Source organism: Octopus sinensis, linkage group LG2 (genome assembly GCF_006345805.1).
Source record: "Octopus sinensis linkage group LG2, ASM634580v1, whole genome shotgun sequence".
NCBI classification, from domain to species: domain Eukaryota; kingdom Metazoa; phylum Mollusca; class Cephalopoda; order Octopoda; family Octopodidae; genus Octopus; species Octopus sinensis.
The window spans coordinates 86,608,641-86,636,637 of record NC_042998.1 but is presented as its reverse complement, the minus strand read 5'-3'; the positions used below and the strand labels follow the sequence as shown (position 1 = coordinate 86,636,637).

General features: G+C 36.2%; 1 protein-coding gene across 2 annotated transcripts in view; it reads right to left on the bottom strand.

Annotated features, from left to right (window-relative positions):
• LOC115232682 overlaps positions 1 to 27,997 on the bottom strand; it is a 65,931-nt gene that overhangs the window by 5,816 nt on the left and 32,118 nt on the right. The window contains exons 5-12 of one of the 2 annotated variants that reach the window (XM_036514998.1): positions 24,838 to 24,930; positions 20,370 to 20,438; positions 17,970 to 18,036; positions 12,522 to 12,646; positions 11,340 to 11,345; positions 7,992 to 8,026; positions 3,001 to 3,058; positions 1,848 to 1,913 (exon numbers count right to left, since the gene is read on the bottom strand). In XM_036514998.1, coding sequence (XP_036370891.1) covers positions 1,848 to 1,913; positions 3,001 to 3,058; positions 7,992 to 8,026; positions 11,340 to 11,345; positions 12,522 to 12,646; positions 17,970 to 18,036; positions 20,370 to 20,438; positions 24,838 to 24,930 — 519 coding nt within the window. Of the gene's footprint in view, positions 1 to 1,847; positions 1,914 to 3,000; positions 3,059 to 7,991; positions 8,033 to 11,339; positions 11,346 to 12,521; positions 12,647 to 17,969; positions 18,037 to 20,369; positions 20,439 to 24,837; positions 24,931 to 27,997 lie in introns of both variants that reach the window. The other variant, XM_029802702.2, reaches the window with a different exon arrangement.

The window sequence follows — 27,997 nt, the reverse complement described above, 5'->3', positions numbered from 1 at the left end:
TCCTGCTGCTATTGAAGTATGGTTTACATTTCTCTAGGATCTTCCACTTTGTTGTACTTTGTCGTACTTACTTTCAAAGATTAAACAGACCTGACCAGGGTTGTTCTGTTGTGGTGTGTCTCTCCAGGATGTTAAAGTAGGACTTGTGGTTGTTAAAGCAGGTTCTGAAGTGGCCTTCAGTTGCTCCTACATACTCTCACATGTCTAGTTGCCCACTTGGTCCTATAGCAGTTTCTTCCATGTTACAGTGGCCATTCTGAGGAAATGCTGTGCTCCCCCTACATGTGTATCCTGCCTCTGTCTCAGGCATGGGCCTACTTACAAAAATCTTTTTTACACTAGGTGCACAGCTAAAGGAAATTTTCAAGGTATGCCTATTGAATATTTTGCTGAATTAATTTGTATGGGGGAAGTATCCATCAACTAAGCTAAGAAAAATCTTACCTACTTGGGTTTTAAAATTTATAGAAAAGGGCAGTGTGAACCACAATACTTTCTGGTGCCACTTTCTCTTGGAGGGGTTAGGTTCTGGTGTGTAGTTCTATCCTTGAAACTGCTCACAACCAGTGCCTCATTGTAGTGCAGGGTGGCAGCATCAAAAATCTCTTTGCTTGAAGATAAGCTGGAGATTCTTCTGCTGTCACTCTTTACCAAGTTCTAGCAGAAGGATCTCCAGACCCAACAAGACAGACGCCTTCCAAATAGACTGTTTTCCATCACCTCCAATATAAAGGCCCACACACATATTGTACCCTTACACACGTGCATACATGCATAAAGCCCCCACAATCTTAATTAATACAGAAGGAAAACACTCTAGCAAACATAGTAATGAATGCCTACACTCCTTGCAAAAGTTATACAAACAGTACCACTACACATATCCCATTTTCACAAGAAAATAAATCTGAAAGACACACACAATTTCCACAAACACTTCATGATAACTCTTTCTGACTTACAGCATAATCAATCCAGTGGCAATGTCTCGGTATCAAGGGACATAACTCTTGACTAAATCCCCTACTTTGTTCGTTTCATCAAATTTTAACAACAATTGCAAACTGGATGTCTTTTCACCTCCAACAATAGAGAACAGTTGCCATATTTCATTACATATCGGCTACCTCTGGTGAGCACAGGGTTATATGATTGGATTGTTACCTCTCTACTATACCCCTGGTGTGAAACCAATTGGTAAGATCAGCCATGATGGTTATATAATACTGTACACTTTGGATAATATAACCACTCAGTTGACAGATATACAAGTGCATCTTTTCTCTGACTTATGGACTTTTAGATAACTTATGCACATGTATACATACATATATATATATATATATATATATATATATATATATATATATATATATATATACAGATGAATATATGCTTTTTTTATATATATATATATATATATATATATATACACATACGCACACATATATATCAATCAGTATAAGATAGGCTTCCCTACAGTTTCCACCAATCTGATATCACTCACAAGGCATTGGTCAACCTGTGACAGTAGTAGAAGACACTTGCCAAAAGTATCATCCAGCAGGATCAGCCCTAAAAGCACATGGTAGCAAAGCAATCACACAGCTACTTCTGTACTCGTTGCTGATTGATATAATCTAGTATGCTATTACTTGTTTTATTGGCTCTAGAAAGAAGGAAATTAACTTTACCTTAGTGATATTTGAACTCAGAACACTGAGATATTAATTTAGTTCCAATAAAACATTCAGCTTCCATTTGTTTTTACCCTTTATCTCATGATAAATAATAGCAAACATTTTGAAACAAACTTTTCATTTTAAAATCTGTTTTGTAAAACATACCTCCCTTTCTCTGGTAAGGGACCACCCATGTCCTTTTCATCCAAATTGTTGTATAATGGATTAATCCTGAAAAATATTTATAGAAGACACAAATACATTTTTGGAAGAAAAAGTCCATGGGTTATTGATAAACTAATATGTTTTTTCAGTTTTACTTCACAAAAGATATATAAAAGAATTTCTGAGAAAATTCTTCTTCCTCTTATGTCACTGGCAGTGTAACCATATATTTTTACATTATTGATGGCATAAACAATGTAAACCTATAAAACACACCTTAATAAACAACAAATTGCAAGTAAATATTCTATCTGCTTTGGAATATTCTTTGGATCCTTCTATTGTGGAATGAATTATTATGAAATCAGGACTTCTAAATGCAGACACTGATGCATGAATAGATAATTTACAGTTGGATGCTTTTCTATTGATAAGTACTCAACAGTGAAAGAGCGTTGGAACCTGTTACAAAGTTATGCTTTCTAAAAGGAACATCTAATTGCTACAACAGATTTTGAGCAGACCTACAAACAGAAAGTTTGTTTTGGTAAAGTATATTATTAGAGTATCGGAATATACTACACACAAGCTTGGAATGCACTGCAAAATTGCAGGCAGCTGGACAAGGAAGGAAGATCCGTCATTCACAAGGCATAAATCTAAAACATTATGGAATAATACATCTGTTTATGCTGCACAAATGCCTTGCAAAGTGTACTTTATTTCCTTGCTACAGTCCAAAGAAACTGATGTTACTCAGAGTTCAATACAACTACAGTGATTGCTGTCTTTAACACAAAGCTACAAATATGTAGTGGAGAGAACTCAGATTATAGACATGGAAGATATACCACAAAGCATTTTGTTTGATACTTCAACAATTCTACTGATCCTTAATAACAAGTTTCTAATTTGGCTCAAGGCAAGAAAATTCAGGGATAGGGCAAGTGACTTAAAACAATACCGGTACATGACTGGTACTTTATTTTATCAATTCTGGACTGATGAAATGTAAAGATTGATTGCTGTCATAGTTATGAAACCAATTATAACCTACATGTAATTAAATAATCAAATGTTTATAAAAAAACAATAGGAATTAGAAAGGATAGAAAAGGAGGAAAAAATGAGAAAGAGAGAAAGAAAAACATACTGTCCCTCTGAAAACAAATTGGTTCCAGGATATACATCTTCAGCTATTTCATCTGATGCTGCAATGGTATAAAAATTAAATAATGACCATAGTTTTCTTTGACAGATGAATTTCTTTCATGCAAAGACAAACACAGTTTAGAATACACATACAAAATAGAACGTGCAAAATTAAATTATTAAAAGAAATGCAAAAATGGATGTGAAGGGAAGCACATTTTAATAGTCACAGCATGGCCACAGCTCTGAAACTAGTTGAATTCAATTCAATGCATATATATATAATAAAAACAAATGTCCAAATCTATATTGGTTCCTTTAATCCTGAACTTATGAGAAATAAAGAAACAAAAATGATCACCAATAAAAGTAAAGTATATACTAACTGTGAACAAATCAATCAGTCAGTCAGTCTGTCTGTGTATATACAGGGTGCATAAGGTATTTGAGAACATACCTTTTATGGGTCATTGCTGCATTTTTTGATAACTCCATATAATATTTGTTCCAGAAAATAATAATGGCAGACTCTCAGCTTACTCAAGAAATGAAGAAGCATGCTGTTATTGTGGTTATAAAGGCTGAACATAGTGATTTAGAAATATCTCAAGTTTTAAAAGTTTTCAGATATTTCACCTATAAAGTTTTTAAGGAGCTAGAGACTGAAGATGGAATGTATCACTAGTATCAAAGCATAAAAGGCATTGTAGATGCTCTGAAATTATCAGAACACTTAGATATCCAGCAAGTTCAACATACCCAGAAAGTTCATGAGGTCAAATGCAAAAGATCTCCATGTGTCAGAAGGAACAGTCAGAAATGTTGTCCATGAAGACATCAGCTATAAGTCTTAGGTTATGAGGAAAGGTCAATTTGTTATAAAAAGCCAAAGAAAATCACTACATCAGATTTAAAAGGCTCTTAAACAAACTGAAATATCCAGTAGAAGAACATTTGATTTGGTTTTTCTCAAACAAGAAAAACTTCAACCAAGATCAAAAAGTTAACAGAAGAAATGACAGATAGTAATGTGCAGACCCTTCTGAAGTTCCAAGTGTTATGCAAACAAAATTCCCTGTGCAACTGTCATGGTTTTAGGAGTTGTCAGCAATGAAGGACATGTGATGCCTTGTTACTTCTTTCCACCAGGCCTTAGAGTTAACTCTGCTGCCTATATTGAGGTACTGGAAATAATGAAAATCATTCTTTTCTACTCTAGACACAAGGCCTGAAATTTTGGAGAAGGAGTCAGTTGATTAGATCGATCCCAGTATGCAACTGGTTCTTAATTCATTGGCACCGAAAGGATGAAAGGCAAAGTTGATCTCAGTGGAATTTGAACTCAGAACGTAAAGACAGACGTAATACCGCTAAGCATTTCGCCTGGTGAGCTAACATTTCTGCCAGCTCATCTTGGAAATAATTAAGCCCTGGATAGATAGTTTATGCAATGGAAGACCTTATGTGTTTCGGTAAGACTCTGCACAATCACACATGGCTCTAGTAACACAGGAATGGATGGCTGAAAATTTTCATGATCACATAGCCCCTAACATTTAGCCTCTTAATTCCCCAGATCTTAATCCATTGGACTATTACATGTGGGGCGTTGTTGAGAAAGAGATCAATGAACACACCCATAACACCAAAGATTCTTTGAAAGCTGCCATAGTCAGAGTAATGTCCAAAATGAATCAGAACCACTTGATTCAAGCATGTAGATGATTTAGATCTCATATAGAAGCAGTTGTGGAAGCTGAAAGTGGCTTTATTGAATAACATTATACAAAAGAAGGTTTATTTTTATCATCATAGCATTTTTTGATAAATAAAAGTATTATCTGTTATCATGTTTTTTTATAAACATAAATTTGTCTTCAAATATCTTATGCATCCTGTATATATATATGTATGTGTCATCATCATCATCGGCATCATCATTTAAAGTCTATTGTCCATGCTGTCATGGGTTGGACAGTTTGACCAAGGCTCCAAGGCTGGTAAGCTGAGGGGCTGCACCAGATTCCAGTCTGATTTGGCATGAATGCACTTCCTAATACCAACTACTCTGAGAGTATAATGAGTGCTTTTACATGCCATGACTACGATTTCACTTGGTTTGAAGGATTTTCCTCCTCAGGCACAGCATATTGCCAAAGGTCTTGGTCCTTTGTCATACATAAATGGCTATTTTAATTAGATACTGCCCCAGTTGCATAAACTGGATCTATAATCTATTTATAACCAAAATAGGAATATATTTATTAAATGTGATGTAGAAGAGCAAGATGAATATTTTAAGGTTTAAGGTGAGAAAAAAATTGAATCTTGATTAAAAGATGCAAAGTATCCATTTTCCATGCTGGTATGGGTTGGACGGTTTGACCAGAGCTGGCAAGCCAGAGAGCTGCACTGGGTTTCAGCCTGATTTGGCTTGGTTTCTACAGCTTGATTCCCTTTCTAACACAAACAACTTTACATTGTATGTGGAATACTTTTAACGTGACATTGGCTGAGCGTTTTTACATGGTACCAGCACAAGTGCTTTTTATGCAGCACCAGCACAGGATTCTTGCAGGCCAATCATCTCCAGCAGGGGATGTAGCCTTAACACTTTTGCTGTGAAGGACAGGTCTTCTTGAGTACAGCAATGTACCAGGTATTTCAGTCCTTTGTCATCTCATATGAAAGTTGCAGTGTTCTGAGGTTATCGTGTCCTCCTGGGTCTCCCTCTTCCACGAGTTCCATCCACTTTGAGTGAGTGGCACTTCTTTATGGAGTTACTAACATCCATCCATATCATATACTCAAACCAGCACAGTCTTCTCTCTTGGCTGCATCTAATTCCTCCTATGCCTAACTTCTCTCTCAATATACTAACACTTTGTAACACATGTACACTTATATTACACATTCAGTGGAGCAAACTAGCCTCATTCCTCTTGAGCCTTCACATGTCCTCTGCATTCTGGGCCCATGTCTCACTACCATGTAGAATTGCTGTCCATATACATGCATCATAGAATCTTTCTTTCACTCAGAGAGAGAAACCTTTGGTTGCCATCAGGGTAAAAGCTCTCTGAATTTTCTCTATCTTATTCTTATTCTAGCTATCACACTCTCCATACATCCTCCTCTACAACTAATTAGATCCCCTAGAAAGCAGAAATTATCTACAATCTTTCAAGGGCTTCTGAGACATTTGAGAAAATCGATCTCTGGAGTATCTGTAGTTTTTATGAAGCTGTATGTTTTTTTCAGCACTTTCATATATCAGGGAAAACATCATCATTATCATCATTGTTCGACCGTGGTCGAGACAATGGAATTTACCATGCTACGCCAGACTTCATGGTCCATCATGGCATTACGGAGGTCCTGTTGCTGGATGCCTGTATCCCTGGAGATTACATCAGGGTAGGAGAGTGTGCGCCCTCTGGTATTGCAAGTAGATGGCTTCCAGAGGAGAAGAGTAGAAATTACCTCTTTTTCAGCTCTACAACAATGTCCAGCAAACTGGACTCTCTTACCTTTCACAAGAGATGACACAGGTGGTAGTTTCCCATATATTTGCATTTTGGTTGGATGGCGCCTCCACGAGAGATTTTGAGCTCTCATAAGGAGGCGATGTAGGTTCCATCCAACCACCTCTCAAGCTTCTTTGATAACGTCCATGTTTCTGAGCCATATAGTAGAATTCGTTCGACTGTGGCTTTGAAGATTTCAAGTTTGAAGTCTCTACTTAGATTTGATGACCAGATCTTATGCATGTCATTACAGGCTGACCAGGCCATACCCTTTCTAGTTAGAAAGTCTTTTCCAGATGATGATATGTATGACCCAAGATATTTGTAATCAGAAACCATATTTAAGGGCGCATTGTTGAGAGTATGGATAATGCAATCACTGTTGGACAGGCACTTGTTTATGTATTCAGTCTTGGCCTCATTGAGGTAAAGACCTACACAATTTGAGGCTTGTTCAAGAGATTGTAAAAGAGACTGGGCATTGGAGAGAGAATCACTGATAAGAGCGATGTTGTCAGCAAAGTCAGTGTCTGTCAAGTACTCAGCTGGGTGTCTGGAACTTCTTCTTGGTTTTATTTTAAAGCCCTTGCCAGAGATGGTTTCAACTGACATACGTAGCACATAATCAACAACAATGATGAAAAGAAATGGGGCGAGTGTTTCTCCCTGCAGTATTCCAGCTTTGATTGAGAAAGATGATGTTTCTCCGTCAGGGGTTAACATGGTTGAAGACGTATCTGTGTAGAGGACCTTGATGGCAGAAATGATTTTGTCTGGTATTCCATAGAGCTTAAGGATTTCAAACATCTTGTACCTATCTACAGAATCAAACGCTTTAGAAAAGTCTACAAATACCATTGCAAGATCGCGATTAAATGCTTTTGATTCTTCAATAAGTCTGCGTAGGCATAGTATCTGGCTCAGCGTTGAGCGCCCATGTCTGAATCCATTTTGGTTCTTTCGGAGCAAAGGTTCAACAAAAAGGACAAGACGATTTAGGATCAGGGAAAACACCACTGCATCTAACGCTCTATCATGACTCTCACAACTACTCACTTTGAAGTGTCTATAAACTAGCCATCCTTAGTGCATTTCTGAATGTGGTCTTCTTGAGCGCAGGGCCCCCTTCAGCATGGGGGCCTGATTGGGAGCAATTGGTCCAGTTGGCTTAAGGCTGGCCCTGTCAACAAGTACATTTAGGCTTGCTTTGCTAATGAGATTAGAATAGCCCCACATGATAGTTATATACAACTCTACATTGATCTCATTTGTTTGGGAGAGAAGTTAAAAATTATGGATACTGGCCTGCTTTCCTAGAACATAATACATAAAAAAAAGTTTCTAAGCCAATGTAAGCTAAAAATCATATCCACAGACACAGGACATCTCAAAGGTCAACTTTGCAGCCAAAAGGTTGACATTGCATCCATTCCAAACCAAAGACAGAGACATTAAAACAACTTACCATATACAGTGGTTTTAGCTGCTCTTAATTTCCTGGTATATCTGAAAAGAAATGGAAATAAGCAGTGAACAGACAAACAAATATTTCCTTGAGAGAGAGAGAGAGAGAGAGAGAGAGAGAGAGAGAGAGAGAGAGAGGAAGGAATATTTTAGTGGAGATGCTTGTATTTTCCAACAATAAATGTAGATGTGCATACGAACATAAGGTAGGTGACATACTATAATCTTTGTATTTGTCTGGATGGCAATCCTTTAGATTTAATGTCTTATAATGTATATATTTTAAATGGTAAACTAGTTTACCATTTAATGTATAGCAGGCAAGTCTAAGAACTCAACCACAGCATACATTGGTGCAACAGTCAAGATTTTAGCAGAGCAAATAGAAGTACATTGGAATAAATACCATAAAAAATGTACAGTATTACTCAATCTGCATACCAAAGATAAACATAAATGCATGCTCAACAATAGCCATGTTGAAGTCATTTCTATACATCTATATGACTCTTTATTTCAAAAGATACAGGAGTTTATTCAAATAAATGAGTAGAAACCAATTGGATGATAGGTCAAGTTCCTCTAGTTTTCTGCTGGTATTGCCTCCATTGAAATCATAAATTGGAAATTAGCTCAGTTAGAGTACTTTATTTCTAGCCTGTTTCTGGATATTGTTAAAGATAATAATCTCTACTTAAAATTGTATAATTTATATATATATATATATATATAAGAATTAAGATGAGGATTCCAATAGAATCAGGTACTTGAAAGGTATGCACCAGGTAGGATTGAGTACTATCTGTGGTTCCAGCCAATGGTTGGTTGGAGTCAAGACATCGAGTAGGATATTTCAGTTTCGTACTCAGAGAAAGCCAAACCTATGAGTATCTAGTGCCTAAGGAACTTGTCTACACTACATGTTACTTAGAGTAGTATGTTGTTGGTATACTCTAGGGTGCCAAGAAATTGTAAATTCCCTTGGTGTTTTATAATCAGATGAATAAAAAATGCACAATGTGTCAGCTCATTACAGCTGTTTTTTACGTAACTCTTAATGAAGAATGAGAACATTACATCATTATAAAAGACCATACTCATCAGATGAGAACATAATTTTTACAGAACGAAGGGATACCACAGGAAAACAGCAGAGATATATCTGTCAAGGCCAAACTTTGAAAAGGGAAATGACTAACAATGTTAGCCATTAAAATGTAGTTCTCAAGAAAGTGTAATGATATCTAAGGTCAGTGCCCCGAGAGAGAAGGAATCTGTTAGACTAGAACAAAGATAGACTTAAGTGGGTTTTTTAAGATAATTGTCGTGTAAGAATGGTGGTGATTTGGAGAGGTCATAAATTATTAAGGAAAAAAAAGAAATAAATGAATCAACTGTAGGGTGAAAGAAAATTAAAAAGAAAAATAGATAACAAGGGTAAAAATAACAATATAAATGAAAACATAAGGAAATACAATAACAATATACAACTCAATTCAGAGTAGAATCGTGATATAGGAATCTCTATCTAATAGTAAAAGAAACAGAAAACTTAGGGGTATACAGTGGACAATGGATGGAGCGAGTACGGCCATCAAGCTTTATGGAATTGATGTTGTAGTAAGGTAGAATGCAATGTAAGGAGTTTGAAATTTACAATAAATAAATTTAAAACTTAAAATTTAAAGCCGGACAGGGTTATATAATGAACTACACCTAGTATGGGGTTAGAGGGAAATATTAGATCAGATACCAAGGAAAGCCAGCCATAGGGAGAGGTCTAATGATTAACGATGGAATGTTAAAGGGTTGGTATTGATATCAAAATTTAGATGGTATAATCATCTTAGAGTGAATCAGGTGAAACAAGTCAAGACAATATTTAATATATCAATATAATATCAATATAAGTACTGCACAGAACTGTATGTTAATGTAAGGAGTATATAAGTGGTATAAATGGAAAGGAAGAATCTTTTGTGTGTAGGCTGTTACTAAAGGTTAAGTATCATTGTGATCACTATTGCAAAAAACAGGTATGAAACAGAGAGGAAGGTATGTTCTTTTGATATAGCATACTAATCAAGTATAGTAAGAGTGATTGGAAGGTATAGGTAAAAGGATGGGGGAAACTGAGACTAGGAGGACTTGTAACTAAAGGGTAGATCAAAGGGCTAAAGGGTTCACAAGAGATGGAATAAAATAGGATGGGACTTAGGCTTGGAGCTGTTATCAAGGTTGTGTAATGTCCTTAAAGTATTTGAACATGCAGGTAACCTTATGTATACAGGAAAGGTGAAGGTCTAGTTTATTATTTAATCGATTTTCACTATTAGATCTCCTTAACATTTCGAACAGCTCCATGCAGCAAAGTCTGCATCCATATCTATCGTTTAAGTATGGTTTAGTGACCTTAATTATGTCCCAACTTAAATCAAATTTAACAACATCATTTTTGAGCTCCCAGATCTTCACGGTTAGAGACGTCCTGCCAGCCCTATATCTTAATTTAAAAGATGAATAGTGGTTGTGTAAGCGCTCCTTAAAGTTTACAGAGCAGCCAATATAAGTGTAAGTATTGGTTGCTGTAGTATATATATATATCCATAAGTTATAAGCAGAGGTGACCTACAGTAACAGTAACAAAAGGACACATGCACAAAAATATGTTGGAGCAATAGAGAGTTCCTTTAAGATCAAGGTTAAATAACCACATGTCCTCTTTTAGGACCCCAGAGAGGTGCAATGTTACAGTATTACCCAGCAACATACGGCGATTAAAGAAAGAGAGAATGCCATACAAAATTAACTGGAAGCTGCTTGAACAATCAGGGCCATACCTCAATGGAAGCAGATACTGCAAACTTTCCTTGGCAGAGAGGAAAATTACTAAAATTTCGCATGATCTAGAAATTTTCATGAATTCAGATAGTGATGCTTTTAGCTGATGCCCTTATGTCAGAAAATTTGCTTTGGAAATGTGGTCTCCATTTGCAGATTAGAGAACAGAAAAAGAATACACAAACTGACCCATTTCTGCTACAGCATAAATCGTTCAAAGGGAGATAACTCTTCTTTCTTTCGGAAAAGGTTTTCTCATTTTAGTTTTTTCCACCACCAAACTGACCAAAACTGTATATTCCATTGGTAAAGAAGCTAAGCACTTCCAGCCAGTAGATCAGATGAGTTGCCTGTATCACAATAGTAGATGTGAAGCCAATGGTAACTTTCTGACCGGTTATATACCACAACCAAGGATATACTACTTAGCTATGTACATAAAATAATATATAATATATAGTATATATATATATATATATATATATATATATATATCCTCATCATCATTTAAAGTCTGTAGCAAGGGTTGGACTGTTTAACCAGGACTGGTAAGTTGAGGGGCTGTACGAAACTCCTGTCCGATTTGGCATGGCTTATACGGCTGAATGCTCTTCCTAATACCAATCACTCTGAGAGTGTAATGCGTACTTTTGCATGCCACCGACATGGGTGCTAGCTATGTGACATCGAGCTTACCAAGAGTCATTAGTCCCACAAGGTACTGAATTGGGCCCATTTCTCTTCTTTATTTATATCAATGACTTTATTTTCATCATCAAACATGACAGCATTTGAATTTGTGCAGATGACTCTAAGTTTCTGAAGGTCATCGACAGGAGAGGAGACCAAGCAAATATCCAATCAGATCTGCACATTGTTATCCAATAGATAGAAAAACACAATATGCAGCTGCAAGCAGATCATCTGTGCATGTTGTTCACCTTGAAATGGCAGAAATGTTTTTCTTGAATCTGAGACTACTATTTATTAATAAACATCCAACTATCTTATGGTTTTCAAAACAACCACAGAATATCTGTGGGTACTGTTGCTAGTAATGATTCTCTTTTATCAGCTATAAACTCTTTAAAATGTGTTAATAAAAAAGGTAACAAAAAGAAGGAAAAAATTAATGTAAGTTGTAAACTATTGAAATAACAACATAGCAACAGAAAATTGTTTTGCTTTGCTTATTTTATAAAAAAAACACCTCCATTGAGTGGTCCAAATCAGTTGACAACATGTATCCTACCTAAACATCATCACTGTTGCATCTATAACTTCATCATGTTTATCAATGCCAATTTTGTCACACTTACCTATCTTTCATAGAATCTATTTTGGGGTGATGCCTGAGATTTCAATATTTTGTAATCTTCTTAACCATTTTAATAACAAATCCACCTAAGACTGCCCCTGGTTCTATAATATAAACTTCCTGTTTAAAGTAATCTAAACGAAATCTTTCATGTTAAACATCACTTTAATGATAACAAAGTTATTTTACTGAATTTTTTGTTATTTTCAAACTTAATTAAAACAAAGGTCGTTGTATTTCAACAGAAATAAGTTAACAAAAGGCTTAAACATTCTTTTAAAATATGAATGTCTCATGGATGATAATACTCTCTGTTTCAAATTTTGTCAATGCATTTAAAAAAATGAGTTCATCAGTCTGAGAACTACCAACCTGCGATTACTTGCATAAAATAGAATCATCGTAACGGTCAATATGAAAACCAACACCACAATGACCGTAATAAAAATTATGAAATCCTTTTCCTTGCTGTCAACAGTTACAAATGGTTCAGATTCCTAGAAGAGCAAGAAATATCGATCAATAAGGATTTTTACAGAACAGTAAACATAAACATAAACAAAAATCACATAAGAACGACATCAATAATTAAATAATAATTTCTAATTGAGGCAGAGATCCAGCAATTTGTTGGGAGGGGGTTAGTTAATTAAACTGATCCTTGTACTTCATTGGTACTTTATTACATTGCCTCTGGAGGGATGAACAAACAGCAAAGGTACCCTGGACAAGATTTGACTTCAGAATGTAAAGAACCAATGCAAATACCACAAGGATTTGGTCTCTGACACTGTAATGATTTTGACAATCAACTGCCCTAACAATAATAATAACAGCAGCAAGAACAGCAACAACAACAACCAGTAGATGCGCAATGGCCCAGTGGTTAGGACAGCGAACTCACAGTTGTGAGAATGCGGTTTCGATTCCCAGACTGGGCATTGTGAGGATTAACGGCAAAGTCGACCTTGGTGGAATTTGAACTCAGAACATAATGGCAGATGAAATATCGCTAAGTATTTCACCTGGCAAGCTAACTTTTCTGCCAGCTTGGTGCCTTAATAATAATAATAATAATAATAATAATAATAATAATAATAATAATGAGAAGAAGAAGAAGAAGAAGAAGAACAACAACAACAACAACAACAACAACACAAAAACAACAAGGGCGAAGGATGAGGGGGGGAGTAGAGAGACAGGCATCAGAGGTTTATATAACGGAATGTTAAAAAAAAGTTAAAGGAAAAGTATACATGGTATTCATTAAAACAAGGGACATATACATAGTATACAGCACTAAGAAGAAAGAATAATAAAGAAAATTACAAGGGCCTCTCGGGATAATAATGAAATCTCACCATCCAAGATCACCCTGAATACCAAGGACAAATGCTATTTCCAATTCTTTTCCTCTGACTCACAAGTCTACACTTTGAGCAGTACCATCCACTCTTGCCATTTTCACAACTTTTGATAAATTTTCTTGAGGACAGCACCTCCCTCTCCACTCTCATTTTCCTTTTCAAGTGAAACTTGAAAAAGTTGATCAGGGTTTTACCAAAGAAGAATGTCTCTGTCTTTATTCCTTTCAACCTCATTTACCAGACAACCTCTTTCACCACAGACACAAGGCAAATGAAAACAACCTTGACTGCCAAATTGAAGGTGGGCAGTAGGGCAAGCATCACTATGTACTTGGACAACAGACAGATCCATCCCACATGTAACAGCAGCTGTTGGACATAACTCTACAAGTCAGTAATACCCAGACACTGAATGAGTGCATGCAGAATGGTTTTGTTACTCTCTGTGCACCTTGGACAAGTCCTTCCGACAGCACATCCATTCCTGTAGAGTTTATCTCAAAGTGGTAGCACTACCAGATCAAAAATTATCCGTAGTAGTCCCCAACCAGAAAGTCCTCTGGAATAGAACAGTCAGTTCATCTTCATGGATGTCTAGGGTCCCTCAATCTTTTATCATTTATCCTTTACTTGTTTCAGTCATTAAACTGCAGCCATGCTGGGGTACCACCTTGAAAAATTTTAGTTGAATGAGTTGACTCCAGTACTTATTCTTTTTGCTAAGCCTTGTACTTATTCTATTGGTCTCTTTTGCTGAACTGCAAAGTTACAAGCTTGTAAAGGAAAACTGCCTTGCCTGCCCAATTAAAGGAAGGCAGCAGGGCAATTGTCACTATGAACTCGACCATGACAGTGTGAAATGTGTAACACAAAAGGTTAATGAGATCCTGAAGTATAGTTCAGTGAGAGCTTTATCAGTAACAAGGGACTTGATTAGATCCACTTTTAGTAGATGAACTGGTTGGAAAAAAAGAGGGGAAATCAGGCAGACACGAGGAGCCATGGTAGAAGCAGAAAATCAAAGATGATATTAAATCCTTGCAAAGAGATCTGAGTCACATAGAAGAATGGTCCAAAAGGCAATTGAAACATACTAAAGAAGGTGTGAGGAAATATCTTGAAACAATACCATGTTGAAAAGAAAGAGTTCAAAACTGTTATTGAAACCCTAAAACAATGTATTCTGGCAAAAACATTGAAGGTGCAATGCTACACTGATAGTATATCATAATTCCATCAAAACAGGTTATTCACACATAACCAATGGGAAGTTTCTAAAGGGTTTAGGTGAAGACACGGGAGATAAAATATCTCCTGAAATAGAGATAACCTGCCAATTTTGGAATAACACCTGGAGGCAAGAAGTTTCCCACAACCACAGTGCTGAGTAGATTAATTCCATGACATCTGAATTCCATCATCTTGAAGTTCCAACGCAAGATCATGTATGCATAACAATGGAAAATGTAATTACATAGGTATCAAAATTACCAAACTGGAGAGCAGCAGAGTCGGATGGAATCCAAGGCTACTGGATCAAGTGATTTAGGTCAACACACAAAATGGTTTAGACAATCGCCTGCAGAGTAGTGTAGTTCCAGAATAGATTGTAGAGAGGAAAACTACATTGTTGATGAAGAATCAGTCAAAGGGAAATGAGATTGACGATTACTGACCCATTGCTTGTCTTAACCTTTTATGAAAAATGTTAACAGGCATCCTTGAAGGGAAAATATATACGTTCCTTGTGGAAAACAATCTACTTCCAGTAGAACAAAGGGGATGCTGAAAAGGATCCAAGAGCATCAAAGACCAGCTTGTGGTAGAAAAGGTCATAATGATGAATTGCAAATTGTACCGAAAAAAACTTGGGCACAGCCTGGATAGACTTTTAAAAAACTTACATGTTGCTGCATTCATGGATTCTGGAAACACTTGACATGTGTGGAATAGCTGAGAACCTGCATGCACTGATCAAGAACAGCATGCCTAGTTGGAAAACATGTCTTTTCTGTAGCAACCAGCACTTTGCCAAGGTAACAATCCAAAAAGTGATCTTCCAGGGAGATTCTTGTTCACCTTTGCTATTTATTACAGCCTTGATCCTCCTTTCTGTAGTTCTAAGCAAAGTGAACATGCACGATGTGCTAAGGAAGAATTGACCTCATCTCAACCATCTTCTCTTCATGGATAATTTAAACTGTTTTCAAAAACTGAGCCTGAAATGGAGAGGCTAGTTCAGATAGTACAGATGTACTGTAAGGATATAGGAATGGAATTTGGGATCTCAAAGTGTGTGGTGCTCACTTTGTAATATTGGGAAAGAGTAGATTGTAGGGGCATAGAACTGCCAAATGGAGGGCAAATGGGAAACCTGGATATTGATGGGTACCTTAGAGCTGGACAATATCTTGCACAGAGAAATGAAAGACAAGGTCACTACTACATATCTGAAGTGCCTCAAACTTCTTTTGAAGTCAAAGTTCAATGGTTATCAATATAGCAGTCCACTATACTGCATCCTTTCTAAAATGGAAACGAGCGAAGATTGACCAGCTCAATCGCACTACCTAAAAGACTATGACCTTTCATGGTACCTTCCACCCTAAGGCATATGTACCACAGGCTATACATGGAGAGATGTAAAGGTGGATAGGGCCTAATTGGCATATGGGAGTGCATCGACAGTGAAAGAAGAAATGTGGCAGAGTATTTGGTAAACAGCAAACAAGACCTGCTACAGTATGCTGCAGAAGGATTTACTAACAATGGAGTTGAGAGTGTTAATGGATTCTGATCATGAATAGCCAACAACAGAGAAGAAACACTATTCCACATGGAATTACATGGTCAGTTCCACCATGAAACTAACAACTTAAAAGACCAGGAATCATCATGGAAATAGCTCAGTGAAAGTGACCTTCAAAAGAAGACTGAAAGCCCAGGAATAGGCATTGAATACCAACTAAGTGAAAAGGGATACATTCCACACAAGTGCAATGATCCTATGCAAAGTGTGTGAGAAGGAGGTCGAAGACGTACCTCACACTTTAGTGCTTGTGAAACTCTAACAAAGAAAAAGTACAAATGCAAACACAACAATGTATTCAAAACTAAATGGCTCAGATCTTAGATATTCCAGTAGCTGAATTAGCAAACTCTGAATTAGCAAATCTAAACAGAACAACTAGGAATAAATTCAATATGAATGAAGGACTTCATCCAAGAGCAGGAGTAGCAAGACTATATTTACCTAGAAAGGAAGGTGGTAAGGGTTTAATATCAATAGAAGACTGTGTAGAGTTAGCTAAAGTAGATATAGCCTCCTATGTAGGAAAGAGTGAGAAAATTTTATCAAGAGCTACTAGAGTAACAGCAGGAGTTAGGGAAACCAAAAAGCTAAATGAGGTTAAAAACAAGAAAAAGAAGCAACATAATCTGACAGGCAAAAGAAGGCTTTGAATGGTAGGTTTCCACAGAGTGTGGCAGAAAATAGAAATAGTAAGACATGATTGTGGTTGCAGAAAGTAAGGCTGAAAATGGAGACAGAAAGTTTGTTAGCAGTAGAACAAGATAAAAGCCAAGATAGATAAAAACCTGGTAGATTCCCAATGTAGGGTATGTAAATCAAAAGAGGAAAGTGTTACTCATATAGTAAACAAATGTAGCTTGCCTGCACAGAAAGAATACAAGAAAAGACATGACAGCCTAGGAAGAATAATCCACAGGGAGTTATATAGAAAGCTAGGATTTGACCATACAAATGCATGGTTATGAACATAAACCTAGCAGTGTTAGAAAGTAGGATTTTAATATTCAGACTGACAGAGTAATAGAATCTAGAAGGTGTGAAGGTGTAAATCTAGAAGGTAGTGGTGGTGGTGGTGTTAGTGTTAGCGATGGTGAAAATGTTGATGATTGTTTTTTACTTTCAGCACAAGACCTGAAATTTGGCAGGAGGAAAACTGCCAATTTGTATATCAACCCCATCACCTGGCTTGAAATTTATTTTATCTGCCTTGGAAGGATAAAAGGCAGAGTTGATCTCAACAAGATTTGAACTTTTTCTGACAATTCATCATTTCGATATATTAAAATAAAAGATTAAATTATCATTAAACAAGATATCACATAGAACTATCTAACAGAAAACCAGATATTGTTAAATGAAACTATGTAAATCTACATGTACTGGTGAAGAAGCTTATGAAGCATGTCAAGTGATCTTTACACTAGTATATGTGATTATACCAGTTTCTAAATAACCAAGCCAAAATCAAGCATTAACATTGCTGAAGATAATTATCTTTTAAAGAATAGATCTTATTTCCTGTGTTCCAAATAAAGCTTCTTACTAATCTATATGACCCCTGTATCCTGGTGAAAATCTCTCCAATCTTTACAAGAGGAATACAAAACATTTACCATTCAAAATCTGAAATCAGTTTCCTACCTTAACTCTCTCTACTGCAAAATTTTCAAACCTCTCTGCATTTAAAACTCTGTTCTTATCAAGGATTCTATTAATGAAAATAATCAAACATGAATTTAGTAGTTTCTTGGTTTTCTACATATTTTCTACATAAAGCAAAGTAAAATTCCTTATCTAGTTATTCATGAGGTACATAGTGGAACTTCATACAAATATAAAATATATAAGTTTTCTTTTATAGTCTTAGAAGGAACAGTTTGCCTTTAAGAAACACATGCATTGGTTCTATTCTATTTCTTTACTCAACTAGAGATTCAATTAACCAATAAGCTAATTGGTTTTTCGTTTGTCAAAATCTTTTCATCACTGTTTTCCATCTCATCAAATTTGTTCCTTTCTCTGAGACTGCATACAGGAATAGAAAGTCCTTGGTGAAATAGAACCAGTGTGTGTAGCTCTTATTAGCAAAATGACCCCCACCAAAAAATACAAACAACATCTGTTACAATATACAATTTTGCATTATGAATCTTGCAAAAATGAAATAAAAGCATTTTATTTAATGTCAACATTTTCAATAATTCTAAGATCACCTTTACATATTTTTGATTTTTGGAAGCAAATAAAAATAATATTTGGTTGCCTTTACAGTACACAATGCTAAAATATATAATATATTTAGTTTAAAAGTCTAATGAAATACTTTGTGTTTTAATCTGCACTCTAAGAGTAAATAGTCAAGTACTTTACCACTCAGATTTTGTGTAAATCTAATTTTCAAACACCTATAACATACTTCTTTTGCAAAATAACATGACATTTCACGAAAGTCTCTTCATTGTGGATTTGCTAAGAGTCAGTTGAATCAAAGCATTTACACTCAGAATATCAGCCACCCTAAGTTCTTTAAATACCTAAGATGAATATAACATATAATTACTCAGTTATCTTTTTATCTTTGGCCTTCTAATTTGTTTTGTAAAACATGCAAAGTTACAACTACCAGCAAAATCTTAGAATACAGTAAGCTCACATTATGATACTTGATTCTCCACAATCACATTATAGTATATAATACTAGCTTAGATTGAAGTATAGCCTATCTCTCAAACATTAAGTCAGTAAATTTCATGTCACAAGTTTCTTCAAGGGGAGCTGGGTGTAACTAACTTAATGAAAAAGAGTTTTCAATCACCAGTTCTTTGATTCAGTAATGAATTGTTCTAACCTTAAACTGAGTTTCAAACTAACAAGCATTTAGTGATTATAACCCAGAGAAACACCCCACTAGTCGTTGATAAACTATAAAAATTAAACTGCAAAGCTTATATTTCATCCATTTGCCTAGTCTTATTTTGTAAGGGAATAAAAAAGGCAATAAATTTCAAATTTGTCACTAATTAGTCCCAAAAGGGGTTTTTTGTTTTTGTTTTTTGCAAAGAGTTTATATTTTCTTTTATTAGTTTAATCCAGAAGCATGGGCAATGCCCAAGACCTTTGCAAGACATTCAGGACTACTAAGATCGGTCTGATTAATATTCTTTTTCAGGAAATTTGGAGGAAAAAACATGTACAAGGATGCAATTTAAGAGGAGTGGCGTTCTGATAGAACTAGATATAGGGATTAGTGCAATGCAGGCAGATGGATGGGGATGGTGAAAACAATATGGGAGATGAAAGGATAAAAGGCAAATGCACTGGAAGCGCCAGAGTATAAGTTGCATAAGACCAGCAATCTTCAAGAAACAGCAGCCAATGTAGTAGTGGGAGAAAAGACAGGGCGGAGACAGCATGTTTGCGGGCCAGAGCAGTTGTGTGATGGTCAATAACTTCATGTCAATGGAGTCAAATGGCGTTTTTGTGAGGATGTACATTAGAAATTATAGATAGCTATATTGACAGAATGTAGGAATTGCTTCATCACCATTTCACAGTCTACATAGCCAAACTCTGGCCATTTCATTCCATCTACCTGTGAATAGGTATAAAGCAAAGAGACAGATTACATCTGTTAACATCAAAAGCAGGGTTCAAACCATTATAATTATAGCTTGGAGAGTGATGAGTTCTATCATGGCACATTTTACATATACAAGATGAGACAGTCTTCAGTAGGGCTCCTAGCATTTAACGCATTATACAACCCATAGCTACAGCTAAAAGGAAACAAATATAACTTGATATTACATACAAACTTAAAAATCTAAAAGAGCAAATGTTCAATATTTTACCTATTTGTATGCTGGACATTTTCTCAGATATATAGAACAATGGTTGGAAAGTAGGCTTTAGTTTGAACAGAGACTTGTGTGTAAACTAAGAATACAAAGCTATGCCTGATACAAAAGTTCTATCTCTATATTTTGAATAATATGTTTATTAATTTTAATACATAAATAGAAAACTAAAACTGTGACTCACTTTAGAAGCTCTTTAGGAGGAACTACCTTTTTAGTTGCATTTTTAACTGCAAATAAAACCAGACTTGTCCTACAATGATAAAATAAAAAGAAGAAAAATATATTCATAAAATTCAAAATAACAACATTACACACATACAGAAACCCAATCAATCAGGTAGATATCACCTCGTCAAACTAAGTCACATACCCCCTTAAAATTGATCACAACACCGTAAGCTAACTACCTTTCTCTCTCCCTTCAAACTATTATGATTCCTCCTTTTGTTTTACTTTTTGTCTTTTCTTTCTTCCCCAATCTTTTTTCTAGTATTTAGAGACATCTCCAATTATAGATGAAGGGACAAGTTTCTAAGTTCTACAATACAGAAGAGTCAAAAGGTCACACAAATCAAAACTTCTATTAAATTACACACACACACACACACACACACACACACATGCACACGCACACGCACACACACACTCACACACACACACACAAAATCATGACTATATGACTGAGAAGCAAGTTTCTTAACCACACAGACATGTGTGTGTGTGGTTGTGTGTATGCATGTATGTCTGTACAAAGGCAAGTTAAAAGATTTGCAATATTTGCATACAGGTTAGTTTGCTAGGTGTTTCTATTGTATACCTGAAATAGTTCAAGCTGTGGAAGGTAATGCTGAGGTTGGTAGCATCATGGTAGTGCACTGATGTGTTGTACATTGTTTCCCTCCACATGTGATTTGAATGTGCAATGAAGTCTAATTCAGGAATATATGCTTTGTGTTCAAACTGGGCCAAAAACATTTGTTGCACAAAATGTGAAGGTGCAGTTGATCACAGTACAGTAACCAGATGATTCAAGAATTTTCACTCAGATTGCAAGAACCACGACAATCAGATAAGGTCAGGCAGGCCTAAAACCATAGATTCTGAGGCCATGCTCCAAGCTATAAAAGTAAATCCAGTAAGTAGCACTTGGAGAGTACAGGCAAGTTCAAACTCTTATAGTCCAGTGTGGCTAGTCACCTTTGCAACCTCAGCAAAAACAACTGGAGCTGCTCAATTCAGCCTCATAGAATGAGCCCAGCTCATGTACAGAGCAAGTGAATGTTTTGCAAGGAACTCCTGGAAAATCTGCATAATCTGCAGTTCCTTAAGAGGATAGTAACATGCAATAGAATGTGAATATTTTCCACAATCCATGCATAAGTATTGATTAAGCAAGAGCCAGCTTCTGGAACCTGTCACAAAACATGAGCATTCTGAACACAAGGTGATGTTCTGCATGGAATTATGAGGAGATAATTCACTATAAGTTCATCCCAGATGGTTGAAATATTGGTGCTAATCTGTACTCTAAACAGCAGGAGAGGATTATGCAATTATGCAGCAAAGACACCCAGCACTGGTTAACAGAAAGTGAGCTCTACTACAGCAAGACAATGCAAGACCGCATACCATTCAAACAACAGAGAATAAACTCCCAAAACTTGAGGGAATTGAACTAATACCACACCCAGCATATAGTCGCAACCTCGCAACTTATTCCAATCCATGGTTTGATTCCTATGCTCACAATTTTTCATCAACTAAGAGGAGGTGGAAGCTTCAGCAAAGGAGTTCTTCACCTCAATGGACAAGAACTGGTATCAACATGGAATCAAAGAACTGGCAGAAAGGTGGCTTCAGGCACTGCAACACGATGGCATCTACTTTCAATGCTAGGTTACTTTTGTTGTAACTTGATGAATAAAGCAAAAACGTCATCAAAATGTTGCAAAGCTTTTGACTCGATCTGGTATGCATGCATGTATGTATGTACAGGGTCTTGCAGATAAATTGAGACCAATTTTAAGCAGTTGACTTAGTGGGTTTAACATTTTCATTTTTGATAAAACCTTGCTTACTTGAAAATCTAATCCTCCACTTTATTTTTCAGGTAAATAACAAACTGATTCAACAACAGAATTTTTCTGCCATTGTTATTTTGGCATGCACTGGACACTCTGCCAAGAAAATTCTAAAGTTGAGAAAACTTCCAAAAAGCAACAGTTTATCATGTGCATAGACTATTAAAAGAAGAGGGAAAGATTGAAAGAAAAGAACACAAGACTCAAAGTGTTTCCAAGGAAAATTCAAAGTTTCTTGCTAACTTCAAAGGCTCAACTGAAGCTAACCCACCCACATCCATGACAACCATTACAACTCTTTCAAAGAAATGCAATGTGTCCCTTTCCACAGTGTCCAGAGCTGTGAACAGGGACTTTGGCATGACTAGCTATGTTCAACGATACTGTTGCCTCCTAACAGCCAAGGCCAAAGCAATCAGAGCCAAGAGATGCTCAAAGCTCCTGTCATTCATCAAGCATCAAGGTGCAGGAGAAACTCTTGTGTTTGTGGACGAGAAGTTCACTGTGGACGCTGAGGTGAATGACAAAAATTCTCAAGTGGCTGCATACAACACTTCTGATGTCCCTGCTGTGTTTGAGACTAAAAGTTCTACCTCTGTGATGGTATTTGGAGCCGTGATGAGTGATGGAAGTGTCATGGATCCACACTTTATTGAGTCTGGCTTGAAGATCGGCACAAAGGAGTATCTGGATATCCTGAAAAACTCTCTGCTATCTTGGACAGGACAGAAGTTTGGGCTTGACAATGTGGTGCTTAACCAGGATTCCACACCATGCCATGGGTCAAAAGCAACACAGGCCTTACTTGGTGAAACGGTGCCATTTTTTATGAGGGCCAACATCTGGCCCAGTAATAGCCCAGATCACAACTCTATCAATTATTTTTTGTGGGGCATCCTTCAAGCAACAATGGGGTTATTGTCCATGGGGAGTAAATGTTCTGGACTCATTTTATTATTTAAACCAGTTTTATGCATTGTAAAAACTGTCTCAATTTATCTGCAAGATCCTATATGTTTGTATGTATGTACATATGTATATATGTATGTATGCATATGGCTGATGGGTCATCAATATTGCCCAGTGAAATAGTAGACCTGAAACCAATCATAATTTTCTAACCAGTTGTTGCCATAACCTATGATATACAACTCAAATCCATTAAAGTAAATCTGCTCAAAATTTATTTTAGAGCAAACATTTTTCTTACTTATGAACAACTGACCAATATATTACACATAAATTTACATACATACATGCATGCATGCACACATACATACATACATACATGCATACATACATACATACATACTACATACATACATACATACATGCATGCATGAATACATACATGCATACATACATACATACATACATACATACATACATACATACATGCATACATACATACATACATACATACATAGGCTGGGTAAAGTTCAGAGAACTCCTACCTCTGTTGGTAACTAAGGGCAACTCCCTCAGAGTGAAAGGCAGATTGTATGATGCCAGTGTGTGAACAGCCCTGCTACACAGCAGTGAAATATGGGTTATGATTGCCGCCGATATACAGAGGCTAGAAAGAAATGAAGCTAGTATGCTTTGTTTAGATGTCCAATATCAGTGTGCATGTACAACTGAGTGTTAGCATCTTGAGTGAAATGTTGGACATAAGAGGCATCTGATGTGATGTGCAAGAGAGACAGCTGCAATAGTACAGTCATGTGATGCATATGAATGAGGACAGCTGTGTAAAATATCAAACCCATGCCAGCATGGAAAGCAGATGCTAATGATGGTGATGATGATGATATGATAAATATGTGTATATACATATATATGTGCATATGTATGTATATTTATGCAATTACGTGTATATATATATATATGTGTGTGTGTGTGTGTGTGTGTGTGTATGCATGCACATATATTATATATATGCATATATCTACATACATGCATGCATAAATAGAATGCTAATTTTATCAACTACAGAGTAATAAGCACAATGTCGCCACAGGCAGGATTTTCTTTTTACCCAAAACACAGAGAAATGTAATAATATATAGTAAAGCATTTAGTCTGAAACTCTACTGTGTTTAATGTAGAAACATTGTTGTTCCTAAATCTCTCAACAAGAGACATTCAGTAGCAGCACTTTAAAGTAATGATTTTTTGCCAACCTAATGTGGTAGTCCCATTTTGGGGCGAATGTTACTGTTTTTTAGCCCCAGGAGACATCGTCTCCAGCTGGCTATACGACACACTATCTTTGTCCTTATATTTTCGAACAGGGGAGGCTAGCACTCCCCCCCCCCAGCACTGCTTTGTACTAGATGGAGGGTGGCAAAAAAATCTACTATGTATGTTCTTGCACTATTCTTTGTTATAATGTTGATTACAATAATTTCTGCTTTGTTATGTGTTTTAATTCCATCTTTAATTTTATATGAAGACTAAAAATGCTGAGGGAACACACACATGCACATACACATACACACACACACACACATACACACACACACACACACACACACAGCAGTAAAACCATTATATAAAATAAAATACCTGAGAGGATCAAGTTCACCTTTATCATTTTTGGAGACATCAAGTTTGCCAGGAACAATTTCATATTCATCTCCCACAACTGATTGAAGAAATCTAGAAACATATACACATACAAACATTAGAGATGGAAGAAGTAGTATTAATAGCAAAAAACATGGATATATCATTAACACACTGAATATTGTGGTATTTGCCTTGATAGGTCTTCTCATATAGATATACACTGCTAAAAGCACTCACATATAACGTAGCAGACAAGAACTTCCAAATCACATAATTTCAGCATACTGCACTTCTTCAGTGGCAGGTGCCCAGCTGTAGAAACCATACCAAAGCAGACAACAGAGCTTGGTTGGTGCAGTCCTCTGACTAGATGCAGATGTGGCTATGTTGTAAGAATTCTGCTTCCCAACCAAAATGCAAAATAGTCATTATAATACGTTGTTACTTAATAGGTTCTCTAACATATCTTTTCACATAAACATAGATCTTATTCCCCTTTTTCTCATTATGTAAAGTCTTTATAATTGCTCCTAATTGTGACTAAATCTCTTCGCTGATTATTTAAGTATTTTAACATCAGTTTACTTTCCTTTACTCTTTCAGCATGCTTCCTTCCTCCACTACCCCAGCTCCACTACTTTATCTCAATGCTCATCTCTTTCTGCCACTTTGACAGACCAGATGGCATTCCTAATTGATCAACTGTCTCATGACATTTGCTTTGAACAGGATGGCTTTAACTTCATCTTCCTGCCCTCTCTGTTTCTTCACTTCTTTCCCTATTCCTTTCTTCTTATATTGTAGAAGTTCTTCCTCTGTCCCATACATCGCATTCTGCTTCCTCTCCCTTTTTAACCATTATATTTGCTTGCACTACGATATGAACTGCATTTACCAATCTTCTCTTGATGAGAGGAGCCAGACATACTGCAATACCTTCATGTGACTGGTTACTGGTTACATACCCATCATGTTTTGTACATTTCACATGAAAATTATGATTATTATAATTATTTCATAACTCTGAGCTTCTTGAAACAGCTGTCATACTAATAAATTACATGTTCTATTTTGTATTTTTGTGATACATGTAAATTCACACACACACACACACACACACACACACACACACATGTATGTATATATATACTAGCAGCATAGCCCGGCGTTGCCCGTGTATATAAGAGCCCCTAGTAGGCAACGACTAATCCCAATCTAGTCCTTTCCCTCTAGGGAATGAAGGCGCATGTGTAGGTTGCAATGTCTTCTCTTCACTCCCAAATAACTATCAAACAGCTATCGATAATTCAACCCAACCATTTCCTACTAGGAAGAAATTACATTCGAGACTTTACCCCCACTTCTGCTAATAGCTGCTGCAGCCACAAGTTATTCGAATACTTTTTTTGTTTAAACTTTCTTTATAACTACCACCCCAAACGTTTTACCTTGAATTTTTTGACGTACCCTAAGGGTCCTCGGATGCTACTTGCAAACTCTTGGTTTATTATAAACCGCTTTTGTCGTGTGCACCAAAAAACCTTTTCCATTCGTTTGTTCAGTTTGGTCACTTTTGACTTTTTCGTTGTTGTCACTCACATTGCTGCCCGCTTTTTTGCCGTTTTTCTACATTTTTATACATTTTGGGATACTTACCCCACGTGTTCCGAGAGTTAAAAAGGTCGAGTTGAGTCCCCTAGACAGTCTGTGGTTTGTATTTAATACACAAATCGGTTTGCTATGTGTGCCACATATGATTTAATTAACCGATTTTTTCCAGTAATAAAGTATCCTATTGGAATAAAAAGGGCCATATAGCTCCTTGGTGCAGACATGATGCTCGCTGTGAATTTAAAAAAAAATTCCAGCCAATTTGTGAAAGATATTGTCGAAAATATGTCATCTTGAATTTGAACGCGATTTCCCAAAATGGCATGATTTTATTGATTTTTTCTGATGGTGAGGTATTGCATGGAAAACTAACGGCAGAATTAAGTTTCTTAGGGTAACATTAAGCTTCCCCATGAGTTTGGTGAAAATCGATTGCAAGTTGCGAAAACTACAACAGAAAATGTGTTGCATATAAAAAGCTTAGATTCTCGACCCCATGTCGAATTTATACATTTTTTTCAGAACTGGGGGAACTTTTAAAATATTTTCGCTGCATTAGTTTTGAATTATGACATTGGGCTATGTGTGTGTCAAATTTCATCAGAATCGGTTGAAAGCCGTGGTCAGGGTGAGGGTACAACCTGACAGACACACAGACAGACAAACTGCCGTTTATATAGAGAGAGATATATATCTATTTATATATTGGTAAAACGGTAAGATAACAAAAGAAAGAAAGAGACCTCAATATTATGTAAATAGAGGAAATTTATCTATACAATAATATGTTACATTACTCGATAGTCAAGATAAAACTCTGAGTTTCAGATGCCAAAGTGGAAATCCACGACACCATCTCTTCGGTTATCTGGCTATTTGAAAACGCTATGAAAATATACCGTTATATAAAGGGAAATTACTGTGTTATAACTCTGCTTGCCTGCGTACTTATACATCGCTCGCATTTTTCGTCATAAGAATTATATAAAAATACATAAAAAATATATAAAAATATATAAAATCTTCTTGGAACATAACATAGAAAGCATGTTCTATCTGTTTTCTTTAGGGGACCAAAAACGTAACAGAAATTTAGTCACATGTGGGCATGATCCGAAAAGTTCTGTCCTTGTGTTTAGACATGTAGTAGGGTCTAAGCTGCTTTTCCAGATAAGCCATCTCTCCATCTCTCCATGTCGCATAGACCGCACCTTCCAATAAATCACCTCCCGGACTCAGAGTTTTATCTTGACTATCGAGTAATGTAACATATTATTGTATAAATATATATATATATATATATAAAGCATGTGTTCATTTGCATTACCACCTCCATATCAATTCAATTTGTATTTCTCTTATAGCCAGGCTTCACCCAAGATGAAGAAATCAGAGTTTAGCTTTAAATTCATTTGAGGTTATTTGTGTTCTCTACTGAGCATGTGTCACTCTCACCTGTTGCCTGTACGTACACACACACAGACACACACACACACACACACACATATATATGAATAAATACAGGTGGCTATCAATGTCTATGTAC